The following is a 13,169-nucleotide window of genomic DNA, read 5'->3' as shown; positions in this document are numbered from 1 at the left end:
CAGAGGTTAAATAAGTGAAGATGAGAGTGGTGGCTTCCAGTGTGTCTTCCTTAAGTTACAGTCCGTTTTGCTTGCACACCCATGAGAGCATCCATCGGCAGAGCTGCTGCCATGCAGCTCGGGAGGAACTGTCATTCTGGAAGTCTCGGTGCCGTTTCACCAGTCCCTGCATCATGCTGTGTACCTTCCTGGTAGCCAGAATTTGTCTCCTCACTAGCAGTAGCACCACAGTTTTGCTTTTAACTTTTTGCTGCCAAGACACACTTGTGGTATATTAGTGCAGAGGCAGAGTGTGCACCACATGGGCTGAGAAGCTGGGACTTGCTGTGTCCTCACCCTGATGTACCTTGTGGCGTAGTTATGGGGTGGGGAGTGCAGGCTGGTATTGCCTTCAACCATGACAGATAAATTGTCCAGAATTTGTGAGCCAGACCCTCAGGTAGCCTAACCGGGGAGAAGTGGCAGAAGCATTTTGGTGGTGGTATCCCATGCTACAGCTTACACAAACTGTTCTTCAGACATCTAACTCATTCATGTGTATTGTGCATCTCTCAAATCTAGGTGCATTCATTTGCCTAAAAGACTGGGGAATGCATTCCAAAATACTTATTCCTATCCCTTTTGAAGAAGGAAAGAAATACTGTCTATGTACAGGGCATGGATTTTAAACTGAGAAACTTGAGCAATGTTTATAATCATGTTTATAACATTTGGCAGCAAACTGGACAGAGGAACTTTTTGGAAACAGTTTTCTTTTATCATCCCCAGCATGCTTTTGGTTTGGCCCTGCTTCAACTAAAAGTTTTTCCATCTAGTTTAGGATTTTTTTGTGTTTGTTTTTATTTTAAGAGACATGATCAGCTAAGAGTTATTATTATATGTTTTGTTTTCCAAGTCTTTCTCCCTGTTAGGATACGGCTTAAGATTGTTACAGTCAAGCTATTAAAAAATAATCAAGTAGTCCTTTCAACATCTTATGCTGATTTATCTGGTTTTTTGCACGTCATTCAGTTTGGGCAAAGGAATTAGGCTGGTCTGTTTTGCCTTCTTGCCTGAGGGTCATTTGCCAGTGCTTTGCAGAGAGGCAGCTGACAACTTGTGGCCAGATTTTCAAAGGTACCAGAAGCTGGCAGATACAGAAACCTAAAAGATTTTCAGAAGTTTTTTGCCTAGATCCCATGAAACGATCAGAATTGATGCAGGCTAGGTGTTACCTATTTCATGCATATTTAGAGTTGCATGTTAGGGAGCTTTGGAAATTATGCCGTGATGGTGCCTTTCTGGCTTACATTCAGCAAAAGAAAATGGAAGAGGGAGATGAGGTCAAAAATGTACTTGGTTCTGTTTTTTATAGGAAATAAAACACCAATGAGAACATTAACGAACACACAAATCCTTTGCTAATATTACTCTTCTATACAAATAATTCCTGTAAGGATGGTGTGTTGCAGTGAGTAGAAGAGCCTGCTGTGTCTGTCGGTGTTTCTGTACGTGCCTGAATCCTTCTCCATGAAATTAAAAGAAAATGTTTGAGAAGCTATGCTATTAATTTTGTAAAGCTTGTTTTCTTGAAGTGCAAGCTGGAAGGACTTTGTTCGGGAATATGAAACTCCTTAACACCAATGTAGCATTAAGAAGCAGGTATTCTTTATTGCAGTGCTGGATGCAGGGATCACTCCACCTAACGTGCATAGCTTCCTCCTCTCAGGTGGCTCTTACTATGCAGTACATGTATACATATTTAACAAATTTCCCAGAAAATGCATACATATTAATGAGATTACCCAATACTAATTATAGTATTTGCCCTCCCCCTCGTGCATGCCCAGTTGTCCAGGGCAGGTGTCTTCGGTGGTCTCAAGGGTCTGCAGATCTGCCCACTCCTCTATTCAGTGGGCTAGAGTTCTCCTTTGAGGTCCCCATATATGGTCTTAAACCAGGTCATCTCGGTCTCTTTACTCTTTCTTGGCCTGGAATTGCTGGCCTTGGGCCGGTTTTCCTTCATCCTTCAGTGCTATCTCTTTGTGAGAACGTGAATTTATTGCTTACGAGTATACAAAGATTAGTTTCAAACAATCAAGGTATACCAACTGTTCAAACGTAGGGTGCACGAGTACTTCTAAGTTCTTACGATTAAACTTTAACCCTTCTGTAACACTAGGAAGTAGTATGGATTTCAACATAACTCATTCATGTGCTTGTCCAAATAGATAATCCTTCAGCAATTGACCTGGACTCTGACTGGAAGGCTCCCACGGAAGAGTGGGGAAACTGGACAGGAGATGAGGAGAAGCATCAGATGGAGGACGAGAAGAAGAAGGTGAGTCAGTGGCGTTGATGACCCGGGGAGACCTACTCCAACAGGGTCAGTCTCAGCCAGACTGGAGTGTCCAGTTCAGTGCTGGAGCCAAGCTCCTCTGGTCATGGGGGATTTCTCACACTGGAAGGAGATGCTTGGCATGGTCACTCCACTGACCTGTCTGAGATAGCTGGAGCTGGTGGACACACCTGCAGGACATGTGAGATGGTTTGGGGGGAGTTGGCTGGTTGTGGGAGTTCATCATCTGGGTGGCATTGCTGTCCTGAGTGGCAAATATTGGGTGTTCACCACACGGCGTGAATGAACTCTTTCTACTGCTGCTGAGCTTCCTCAGTACTGAAAAGAGGTGTTGAGTCCACAGCTGACACTAATTTTCACACCATCTCAGGTGGCTGGGACATATTTATTTATTTAAGTGAGAGGGTTTGCTGAAAGTGAAACAGTCATAGCTTGGATGGAGAGGTAGAAGCAGAATGCTCGCTGTGTAAATGCTTTCTAGAAGTCCAGGGAAATGTCCCTTTTTGGCTGCAGTGGGAAGAGTGTACTGAGCTTTTTGCAAATAGCTGTCTTAAGCTGAGGTGTGCACCTTATCCAGAGAGATGCCCTGCTTGTATGCTGTCAGCACACACTCCTGGAGGTAAAAAAGTTTTCCTGAAAAAGCTATGAATCAGCTGTCCCAGGCCTCCACTTATAAAATCTTTGATGCTTTCAGGATTTGCCAAAAGGCAAAGCAGGCATTCGCTTCTGCCTTTCTGGACTCGAAAGCAAAACACAGCGGAAGAAGAAGAAAATGGAAGTGAAGGAAGCAAGGGGTGGAGCTGGACTGAGGCATGTGAGTATTTTGCATTCCCAGAGTAGCTCTCATTTTCCAAGAGCAGGATGATGTGGCCTAAAGGGGGGCTTTTCGTTCTCTTCATCTTCTGGCTTCCTCTCCTTTTTTCTCCCTGCCTCCCATAAGAGAAGGGTGAGCATAGTAACCAGTGCATTTTTGCAACGTGGTATTCCCTAACTTGTTTACAGAAGTTTCATTTTGCAATGCAAAGAGGAGCAGATGGTTTTAATCATGGGAAAAAAACCAAAACTTTCTTGGTCAGATGCACTCCAAGTTTAGCATACAACTGGGCTGTATTTTATTTACAGCAGAAGGTCACCTGGAGATATTAACAGTAATGCAAAGGTGGCTCCCAAAAGCCAGTGAAGATAAAGCGAGACCAACATTATACCAGTGAAAAGTTTACTGAGATAAAATGTCTGAGTGCAACAGAGAAAGGCTGTGGAAAATGTCAGCTCATTTGGGATGGGAAGTACAAAGGAACAGAGTATTGACTGGGTTTTGGACCAGTCCTGGGCCGTGATGTCTTTGCTGCTCAGTGAAAGGAGAAATGAGGGGGGATACCCCCAAAAACATCCTAATTCACTTGCTGCTTAATATGTTGCTCTGAACTCATATGGCTGTATAGTATCATTTGTGTTCCCCTCACACCCACTGTGGTCTCTTCTGATCCTTAGGATAATTTTGCTCCCTGAACTCCTGATGCTCCCATTTTAAGGGAAGAGCTTTTAACTAACTCAATGACCACAATCCACATGATCATTAGGACAGCCCATCAGTTACCAGAATGCTGCCAGGCCACTCTCTCTCTTGCACATCCAATTAGTTGCTTTAGCTTTGTATGTACCTTAATGAATAGTATTAATAGTGCTGTTCAGACTCCTTAGGACAGCATTGTTTCTTCTGCCATGTTTATGATGGGCCAGAAGGAGTTCGTATTGCACGTCAGCCCCAAATGCTGGTGTCTGCTGCTGTACAAGCTCATCCTTCAGAGATGGACAGAAAAAAATGAAATTGCTTACAAAGCCAGATATACAAAGTTGCTCATCACACTCCTTGTGCTACCTGCAGTGTTTCTGCAAACTGTGGTCAGTCACTGGGTGCATCTTAGTCTTAAGTCTCACTATACAATTACAGTACTTCCACCTCAGTATATCTTGTTCTTCTGTTCACTGGAGAAAACAAGGGGAAAGGTGGTAATGAAAGACTATTTCAACATTTTAATCCCTTATAAAACAAATAAACAGGAGGTAAGTAGATGACATGCCAGAATATTCTAATAATTTAAAAACTAATTTGTCCTGCAGTTTCTTTAAATACCCTAATTCCCTTCAATAATGACATTTTCTCTCATATTTTATACTTGTATATGCTTCGTTTAACTCATAACCTTAGTGAAGCATATTGTTTCAATTAAGCTGCAGCAAGGTTTGGAAGCAAGAATGGAAGAAGGCCCAAGGGACTTGGTATCTATGGAACGTAGCAGTGATGCAGTCTGTACTTCCTTCAAAAAACCCTTGGATGTTGCTAATAATTCACCCAATAATGGTAAGTGATTGTTTTTGCATATCTGATGAACTTTGGTTTCAGAATAACATGTAATCTGAGAAGTGAGAAGTGTTCACAACTGCATTTTTAAGTGAATATGTGAAATGCTTCTCCTTTAGCTGTATGTATTAGTTCTTAGAGAGGCTCTGTAATACTTAGAGGTTTATCTATGACAAATGGCTTCCAGCTCCTGTCAGAGTTAATAACCAAAACTATTGCATTTAGTGGGAGCAGTTTTTGCACAGTGCTTTTAAATGTGAACCGGAAGCAAATGTATGTGTGAGTGAGTCAGAGCCCACTAAAAACATCCAGAGCCCTTCTCATGACTTTGGATTACCCTTGGAAGTAGGCAGCCCTTGTAAAACACCTCTAAGAACCCCAAAATACCCTTCTTCAGGTGAAAAACCGCAGTTCCCAGGGACACAATTGCACATAGAAGGTTTGTGCACTGGGCCCTGTTGTTTATATGGCAGGTGTACCTGGAAAAAAGGAGAGGAGGAAGAGGAAGAAAATGAAGAAAGAGACTTGAGGGAGCTGCGCAGCTGCCAGAGTGACAACCCAATGGGGCAGGCATGCCAGTGAGCTGCAAGGATTCTGCTTTCTGAGATGCTGCACTGAGCCCCAAGTCAAGAGAGGCTCTAGGAGACCTCCCAGCGAGAGGAAAAGGAGAAGAGGAGCAGTGAGCCAGAGAGCGTGAGTGTGTGAGAGAACGGAGAGAATGAGCACGCTGTGCACAGGAGGTGGTGTTGAAACAGAGTGGCTGTTCACTACAAACTGCTGCCCTTGATTAAAAGATGTTGAATGGGGTTTGACTGGTTGCATTAAGTCTTTTCAGTTTTTTCAGTCATGTTGTTTGTCAGCTTGTATATGTTATATGCCATTGTAGAAATGGTCGGAACGTACCTGACTGTGATTGTACTTCAGTCCCATGGAGGATCCACCAGCTAGTCTGGTCTCCTCTGGCATTTTTGCAGAGGTGCTCATCGACAGGCTAGTAACGTACAGAAGCAAGCACTGTTCGGAGAGAAAGGGAGAGTAACATGGATCATTCTCAAACCTTCTAAATCTTCTAAATCCATGTTGGCTGCTACAGTCAGACTTTTGCCTCATACTTTGACATATTTATACGTTTCACGCCACATCAGGCTAGCTTGCTCCACAAGGGAAAATTTCTAAAGGATGTTTTAAACTTATTTGGAAAGATGGTCTAAACCCTTTCTTTCTCCTCAGATTTCATGGTGGGCTAAAGTTTAAAGTCTGTATGTCCAAAGCATGTTGTATTTGTACTTATAGTAGACTGAAGTAACTTTTGAAAATAATTTTTCTTAATCTGATGTTTGGAAGTTTTTATTATTTTGCTACTTAAATATTCTAATATAAACTAAATTTGTGAATGAAATTTTTACAAATGTAATTTTAGTATTTACTGAAGAGTGTGTATTTCTCATTGTCAGAGGACGTATAGTATGGAGGAGGGAATGTGTTACAAATGAATATTGCAGTTTATAAACAGCACCAAGCTGACACCAGCGAAAGCTGAAGCTCTTTATCCCTAGAGGAGTTGCAGCTTTGGTGGTAGCTGTGAGGGTTTCTTCAGACGGTCCTGAGACTGTGCCTCCACCCATCCTAGAAGTGCTGCCTCGAAGGATGAGGTAGTGATTGTCAAATCTCCATCTGCATTCAACTTTGTGCCTTTGGAGATTGTGTGGGAAGATTAGTAACACAGATGAACATATGCACGTTCATAGGCATCGGGCTGATGCTGGGAAACTCATTTCATCTAGGACACTGAGTAGCCAGGGGTGTTAATGGCTTTACACCACTACAGCAGCACTCCTGTTTGCATCATTGAGCTAGAGACCTCTCTGCTTCTGCCATTGCAGCCACCCAGTCCCTGATGCCGGCTTGTCTGAGCTTTACCTGCAGCTCAGTGCTTTCACCTGATACCCTTCATCTGTTGCATAGCTGACAAAGCAGCTGTATCCTTCAGAGAAGCAATTAATTGCAGTAATGTATTTGTGTTTGGAGTTTAGCTACTGTATCTTAAAGGGCAGTTCTCTTGTGCTGTGGTTTTTGGGGTAGCTAGCTGTACAGTGTGCCCTGAAATTGAAAGGGCTGAATAGACCAAAGAGCTGTTACCTGAAAAGTAAGTGGTTTGGAGCAGATGCATAACAAGAAAATTATGGCCTCACTGGAGAAACAAGTACAGCAAGTTCAAAGATGTAGAAGATGTGTTAATGGGTATGTGGGTAATGAGTAAAGTTCTGCTATCTCTGAAGCCAATGGAAAACATTCATTGACCTCATTGGGGCCAGGATGTTTCCCAAGGTCTTTGTTTAGCATTGAAGATAACCTCTGTTGTTCAAAAAAGAGGAAAAAAAAAAAAAAAAGAATAGAAGAATGAAGGAGATAAAGCTCACAAGATCTGTTGACTCCAGATTTCTTCTGCTTTTTTTCTCTATATCTGCTTGCAAACTTTTTGATGTCTGTGTAATTTTTTTTTATTTCAACGTTACAGTATTTCAAATGTTCATTGTTTTTATAATAAAAAATAAAAACTTTGCCTGAATCACAGCACTCATGAGCAGTTTTATTTAATTAGTTTATATGTGTGTGAGTAAGAGCACATGGGTTTGGCTAAAACCTTTTCATTTTCAAGCTTTTTCAAGGTACTGTAAATGTTCTTTAAGAGATTTCCGTAATCTGAACCCTTTTATGGTTAGGAAATCCTCGTGACGTTCTTCTCGTGTTGGGGTAAAAGAACAATCAAGACCTGTAACACTGACACGTTGACTGCAGTGCTGATGACAAGCAGCAGCAAATTAAAATCCCCAGTTTTTCTGTCAAATTCATCAGTACCACTCTTACTGAAATCAGCAGTATCAGGAGAGCTGTATTTCTGTTCTGGCTCCAGTTTCATAGATGGGAAGTCATCACTGTAATACAGATGGGCTCAGTAGTTTATAGCAGCACATTATTTAAAACCCCATTCTAATGTAGGCAAAGAAAATACACTCCCACAACTAAATACTGTTGGTTGTAGGCTTCCCTAAATAATTGCAAAGCTGTCTTCAGGGCAAGTTTGGTGGCAGTGTACTGTTTGTGTGATTCATCTGCTGTATGGGTACCATTGCTGAGAGCAGTGAGGTAGGGTATGTTGGGTACCGTTTGGTTGATAGGGCTGGGGTAGTGCCTGGAGCCTTTCAGCGCTGCATCCCCCAGCACTGCTGCTACACAGGCTCCTGGGGATGGGAAAGTGTGCTGAGGGTCTGGTACCTCAGTGAAAGGGCTGAGTTTAAAAAAACAACCAAACCAAAACACAAAGCACTTAGCAACTGCTGCTAACTTCCACTTACTAGTCTTCAGAGGCTGAAAAAACATCACTCAGCTTAACAAATTGTCTTTGCAGATGGCCAGTGCCTTTGAAGAGCAGACCTTTGCATCCCTTAGGAAATTCCCCTTCCTTTCATCACTGCATGTTCAGGCTATTTCCTGGTTTCCATGTTTTTAAGATGTTTCTCCTTCTCTTCTGTGGGAATTAACCATTCTGCACAGATCATCAGCCTGTTATGCTGCTTCTGGCACCAGGAGCATTAAATGAATGGGCTAGATATGCTCATCCTCCTAGTCTCTGATCTTTACTAGCTGGAGACTGGTGTAAATCCTCAGGAGATTCAGCATCCCTCCAGCAACTTGTAGCATTGCTTGTGCTATAGCTGAATGTTTTTATTCTCCATGTAACTTATCCCTTAGAAGGGTAAATCTAGAGTAGCCTCTATGGTCATTCATCAACCCAGTGTAGTCTAATTGCCAGTTCATGGGCCAGATCCAGCTGGCTCTCCCTGAATTCTCCCTAAGCAACTTATTAGTTGCTTGAGCAGCACATGCCTCAGGAACAGCCAAAAGCTCTCCCTGCACTTCAGACAGCCCAGCAGCTAGAAATCAAGCCCCTGGTGCAGCCACAGCATGGGAGGTGGGATAAAGTGTAGCTATAAAAATACGATCTTGTTAGGAGCAAGCAATTAATTGTTACAGCAGCAGCTGCAAACGATGAAATACACTGCTCAACTTTCTCTTAAACTCAGTCTGCTCCATTTTTGTAATGAAGCTCTTTCTTGTGGGAAGCCTTTTGAAGGTGGAAGATTGGCTATACCCCTACTAACAGGGCCACATCCGTAAGCGATGGGTCTGTGAGTATCTCAGGCATTAAGATGTGGTTGATGCTGTAATTGATGAACTCCTGACCTACAAAGCTGTGTTTACTCACAGGCAGACTGCAGTATGGGGACGCAGAGGCTGAAGCTTTGCTTCACCCTCAAACCATGGTGTAACACCATCAGGGCTAAGTGGGGCAACCACAGAGAGGAATTCGGCCTGCTGTTCTGTAATTATCTGTAACTGATCATTGTCAGTAATTATGAAGGTTCCACCCAATCTGATGAGTGGCACAGCTGACATATCTGCACGAGCGGAATATCAGACATGCTAATTGCTTGACAGAATGTAATTATTTACTGTGCTAACAACACAGGCCTGCTTCATTATACTGCAGATTTTCCAAGGGTGGGTGGCTGCCTGTGAAGAGAGAAGGTTTTTAAGTCATGGGCTACAAAGATCAGATATAGGAAGTCCTGTCCTTCTGTGATTGTACTGAACCACACTCCAGGGTCTTTTCAAGGCAAATTTCCAGTATGTGCCATCCCTGACATTCAGCTTGACAGATGCTCTCATCTGCGAAGGAAACATCCTCCCATACTGAAAGGACACTAATGCACTGGTCTCACAAACAAACTCCCTGTGTCTTCTTGAGAAAAAGCCAATGTAACAGTAATTGACCCTTGTATCATCTTATCAAGAGACTATTAGAAACTTGTTAAACTTTATTTCCTGTTGAACTTTGATTTCTCTTTGCATCCACTATTTTCCTTTGGTGGTGGTTCTGTGTAGCACAAGTTGCAGAGATATGATAAATAACTTTATCGAGAACTTTTGACAGCATCAGTTGTCTGCCACTGTGTTCCTCCTGGAAATCTTTGCTAACGTCCTGAACTGCAAACCCATTCAAAGAGACAATGTGTAAAGAAAAATGACCTGAAGGTAACTCTTCCTACTTTCCTGAGCAGGTAGTGTTCAGGTCCTCAGGCTCCTCCTGTTCACCCTGCCAAGATTCATGGAGAGGCAAGCCCAGGCTGAGGGCTGGAAGGGAGAAACTGCCAGTAGATACAGGACATTTCCTGTTTCCAGCGCTCAGTTTTGCTCATGTGAAAGTACTGAGATACCTGAAATCTGAAATGTAATGAAAGTACAATTTTAGATTACATTATTTTTAGACATTTTTATAGCTCCTCAGCTGTACGAAGGCTGCTATAAATGAACGATGGCTCTTTTAGTTTAGCAGATTTTGATTCTCTAAATGAATACAATTTTTATTCAGTGTTTGATATTCAGAAAACCTGAGCGTACAGCAAGTAACACAGAAATGCGGTCTTTGCTAATAAAAGATTTACATCATGCTGTCATATTTTAGCTGCTTTTCTAACCCTGACTTTCTGATCCATCTGTTATGAGTAAAAAGGTTTGGAACTGAGTTAAACTGACTCTTGCTGGTAGAAGATAATTCATATTGTTAACAGCAATCAGCTAGAACAAAAAGTACAGAAGCTTGGAACATTAGATTAGGAATCCCGAAGTGATGTTGATTAATTCAATAAACAAAAGTAAAATCCAATAACCCCAAAACTCATCGTGATACATTCTTATTACTTTTTTATCTCTTTATCAAGAAACCACTGAACTCTGAATCAACTTGTTTTCTTCTATCAGAATCCATCTTGGAGAAAAAGGCTGGTAAAATTTGTTAATGCTGACTTCAGGATATCCAGGATTTCACAGCATGAGTCACCAACAGGGAAGTTTCCCTCCTGACTAATTTATTTTTATGGTTTTTTTCCCTTCATGGATATGTTAATGCTTTGCTTTTACTCCAATACGTTCTTATCATTTTTAAGGAAGCAAAAAGCCAGTTCATGCTTCCAGCCCAGATATTTTTCACATCTTCTGCACCAGTTCTATTGATTTTTTAAAATTCTGTTGAAGGGATCTGTGTTATATACTGCAGTATTGATGTAAAGACATTAGTCTCTCTGTGATGTTGAAAAACAGCTTTTTTTTTAATTTAAAAATGCTTGATCAGTGTTGAAAATAACCAAGTCTGAAAAACAAAGCCACCTTTCCTCTTTTTCTTTTTATATTTTATAATGTAGAGTAGCAGACACATGCATAGAGAAAAAAAATTATAGAAAAAAATTATAGAGGTAGCTTGTTACTACCCTTATAGTCAAGGCTATTTGGGATGGAAGAACTCCAACATGTCCTGCACTGCACCTTTTATTTCAAGGCAAAGAAGCCACTGGACAGGAGACTTGCTTGATATTCCTGTCGCTTTCACTAGCCTTTGTGGTAAAATAAGTTCATTTCACTGTGCCTTAGTTTCCCCAACCCCAAGCAGGACGATATTTTCATTATAAAGTGATATGAACTCTGCCTGTGAAGGTTACGTGCAATTATCAACTTATGGTCGGTAGGTTCCCTTCACACACGCATATAGAGTAAATGCTGAAGCAGAATAACACCTCATCTTTCATAAGCAACCTGGCAATAGTTCAGTGCATGCAAAGGAGAAGTAATGGTTACAGTGTAAGTCTAAACCAACAACGTTTAGCCAGGATAGACTGTAGAATGGCACAAAAGGGAGAGACTGTGGAATTACAAAAATCAGCATAAAACAGTGTTAGTGCTGCCTGTTTTGACATCTTGCAGGTGTTGGACTTAGTATTTTCAAGCGGATGAAGAGGAATGCAACCTGGCCTCGCATTTACCTGATCCTAGCCATTCTGCTGTCCCATGTTTTCTTTTCAAATATGATTATTCAAAAACATGTTGTGTTTGGTAAAACATTGTCAGGCCCTCTCAAGACAGAAGTTCAAATCTCTTGTCTAGACATGGATTTTGAAAGACCTAAAACTAGTTTGGCTAATAAGGAACAAAACTCCTTCCCTCTCTGCCTGCTAGGAGGGAAGGAGTTAAGTGTCATGCTGGTAATCTGAATCATTCTTCTGCAGCTGCTTCTGACTTGCAGATAAGTGTAGGGCTTTCTGCTCTTAGTGTTGTGGAAGTGGACAATTTGCTCCCACAATGTCAAGGTCTTTTTGGTATTTGGGAAGAAAAGTTTATCACCAGTACTTTCTGTCTCTTGGAGATTTTGCCCTGGCTACTGCCCATAAGCTGAGCTTCAGAATTTTCAATATATTTAGCCTCACAAATCCTCTTTGAACTAGCAAATGGGAGAGAATTAAGGCTTAGAGAGAAGGAAGTATCTTGCCTGAGGTCATCTGGGCTGCTTGTGGCATGGAAGAAACGGAATCTTTCATCGAGGGTAGGACTAAAATCATTAACCTATTCTCTCTTCCCCAAGTACATGAAACAATGTAATCATTCTCAAAATGCTCTTTTTTTTTTTTTTTTTTTTTTTTTTTTGAGAGAGAGAGAGGAGGAGAAAGTGGAGTGGTTTTTCTATGCCTACTCAATAGTTCCACATGAGCCTATCCTGCTGTGGAAAACTGCTTTGTGATGTTAAATGACATTCACATTACTCTTCCCAGTATCTTTGTTGTCTGCAGGGTATAACAAGCAGCGAAGCTCAAGGGAATCACATAAATTTTTATTCTGAGCCTGGCTGACAAAGATATGAACACTTAATTAAGATTTCTTTCATTTAATGAAAATAGCCCTGAAGATCTGAGCCTGACATGAGAGCTGCCAGTGATACTAGTGAAGGAAAAGTGTCCAACTGCAAGACATAGTTGGAACACTTGCCCTCACAAATCATTTGAATTGCAAATCGAATCTAGGTGTTTCCAAGTAGATGCCCAAGCTCAAGCAAGTGGCTCCTGCTTTGTCTTCTGACTCACTCTAGTCCTGTGAATTCCTCTGTTGTACAGGGGCAGATCAACAGGAGGGACTCTCAGCTCCACAGGAACAATGTAATCAATTCAGGCGTGCATGGTGCAGAAACAGTTGTCTTAGGCTTCCCAAGGTGCCATCTGTGAGAAAACTGATTTTTTCAATGACTGATTACAACAAAATGCACATTCCTTTTCTATTTATTTACATGCATGCATGTATATTGATTGAAATTAGTCCAGTTTTGCTACATTAAATCAGTGTTGATAATTAAGCATCTGTGCACAGGGCTGACAACATTAGGATCACTAAAGAAACAAGCAATAGTTTATAATAGGATCATTAGAGCAGTCTTAGCAGCACTTACAACATGTTTATTCAAAAATGAAATATGCCCTGGGGAAGAAAACCACCAGTTATGGAACACAGGGGATTTAAAATAAAAAGGTCAGTTTTAAAGCCTTTAAGTAAATCATTTCAAACAACTCAGAAACAGCTCATGTTTAA

General features: G+C 41.4%; 1 protein-coding gene across 2 annotated transcripts in view; it reads left to right on the top strand.

Annotated features, from left to right (window-relative positions):
* Nucleotides 1-7,102, top strand: part of LOC130151635 (protein LYRIC-like) — a 30,800-nt gene extending 23,698 nt beyond the window's left edge. For both annotated transcript variants that reach the window (XM_056344149.1, XM_056344148.1), the window contains 4 exons: nt 2,211-2,320; nt 3,033-3,152; nt 4,571-4,700; nt 5,174-7,102. In XM_056344149.1, coding sequence (XP_056200124.1) covers nt 2,211-2,320; nt 3,033-3,152; nt 4,571-4,700; nt 5,174-5,229 — 416 coding nt within the window. In that variant the 3' untranslated portion in view covers nt 5,230-7,102. The remainder of the gene's footprint in view (nt 1-2,210; nt 2,321-3,032; nt 3,153-4,570; nt 4,701-5,173) is intronic.
* The last annotated feature ends 6,067 nt before the right edge of the window (nt 7,103-13,169 follow it).

The sequence above is a fragment of the Falco biarmicus genome, chromosome 6 (assembly GCF_023638135.1).
Source record: "Falco biarmicus isolate bFalBia1 chromosome 6, bFalBia1.pri, whole genome shotgun sequence".
Taxonomy (NCBI): domain Eukaryota; kingdom Metazoa; phylum Chordata; class Aves; order Falconiformes; family Falconidae; genus Falco; species Falco biarmicus.
Note: the sequence above shows the minus strand (reverse complement) of the source record. Positions and strands in the feature narration are given on the sequence as shown.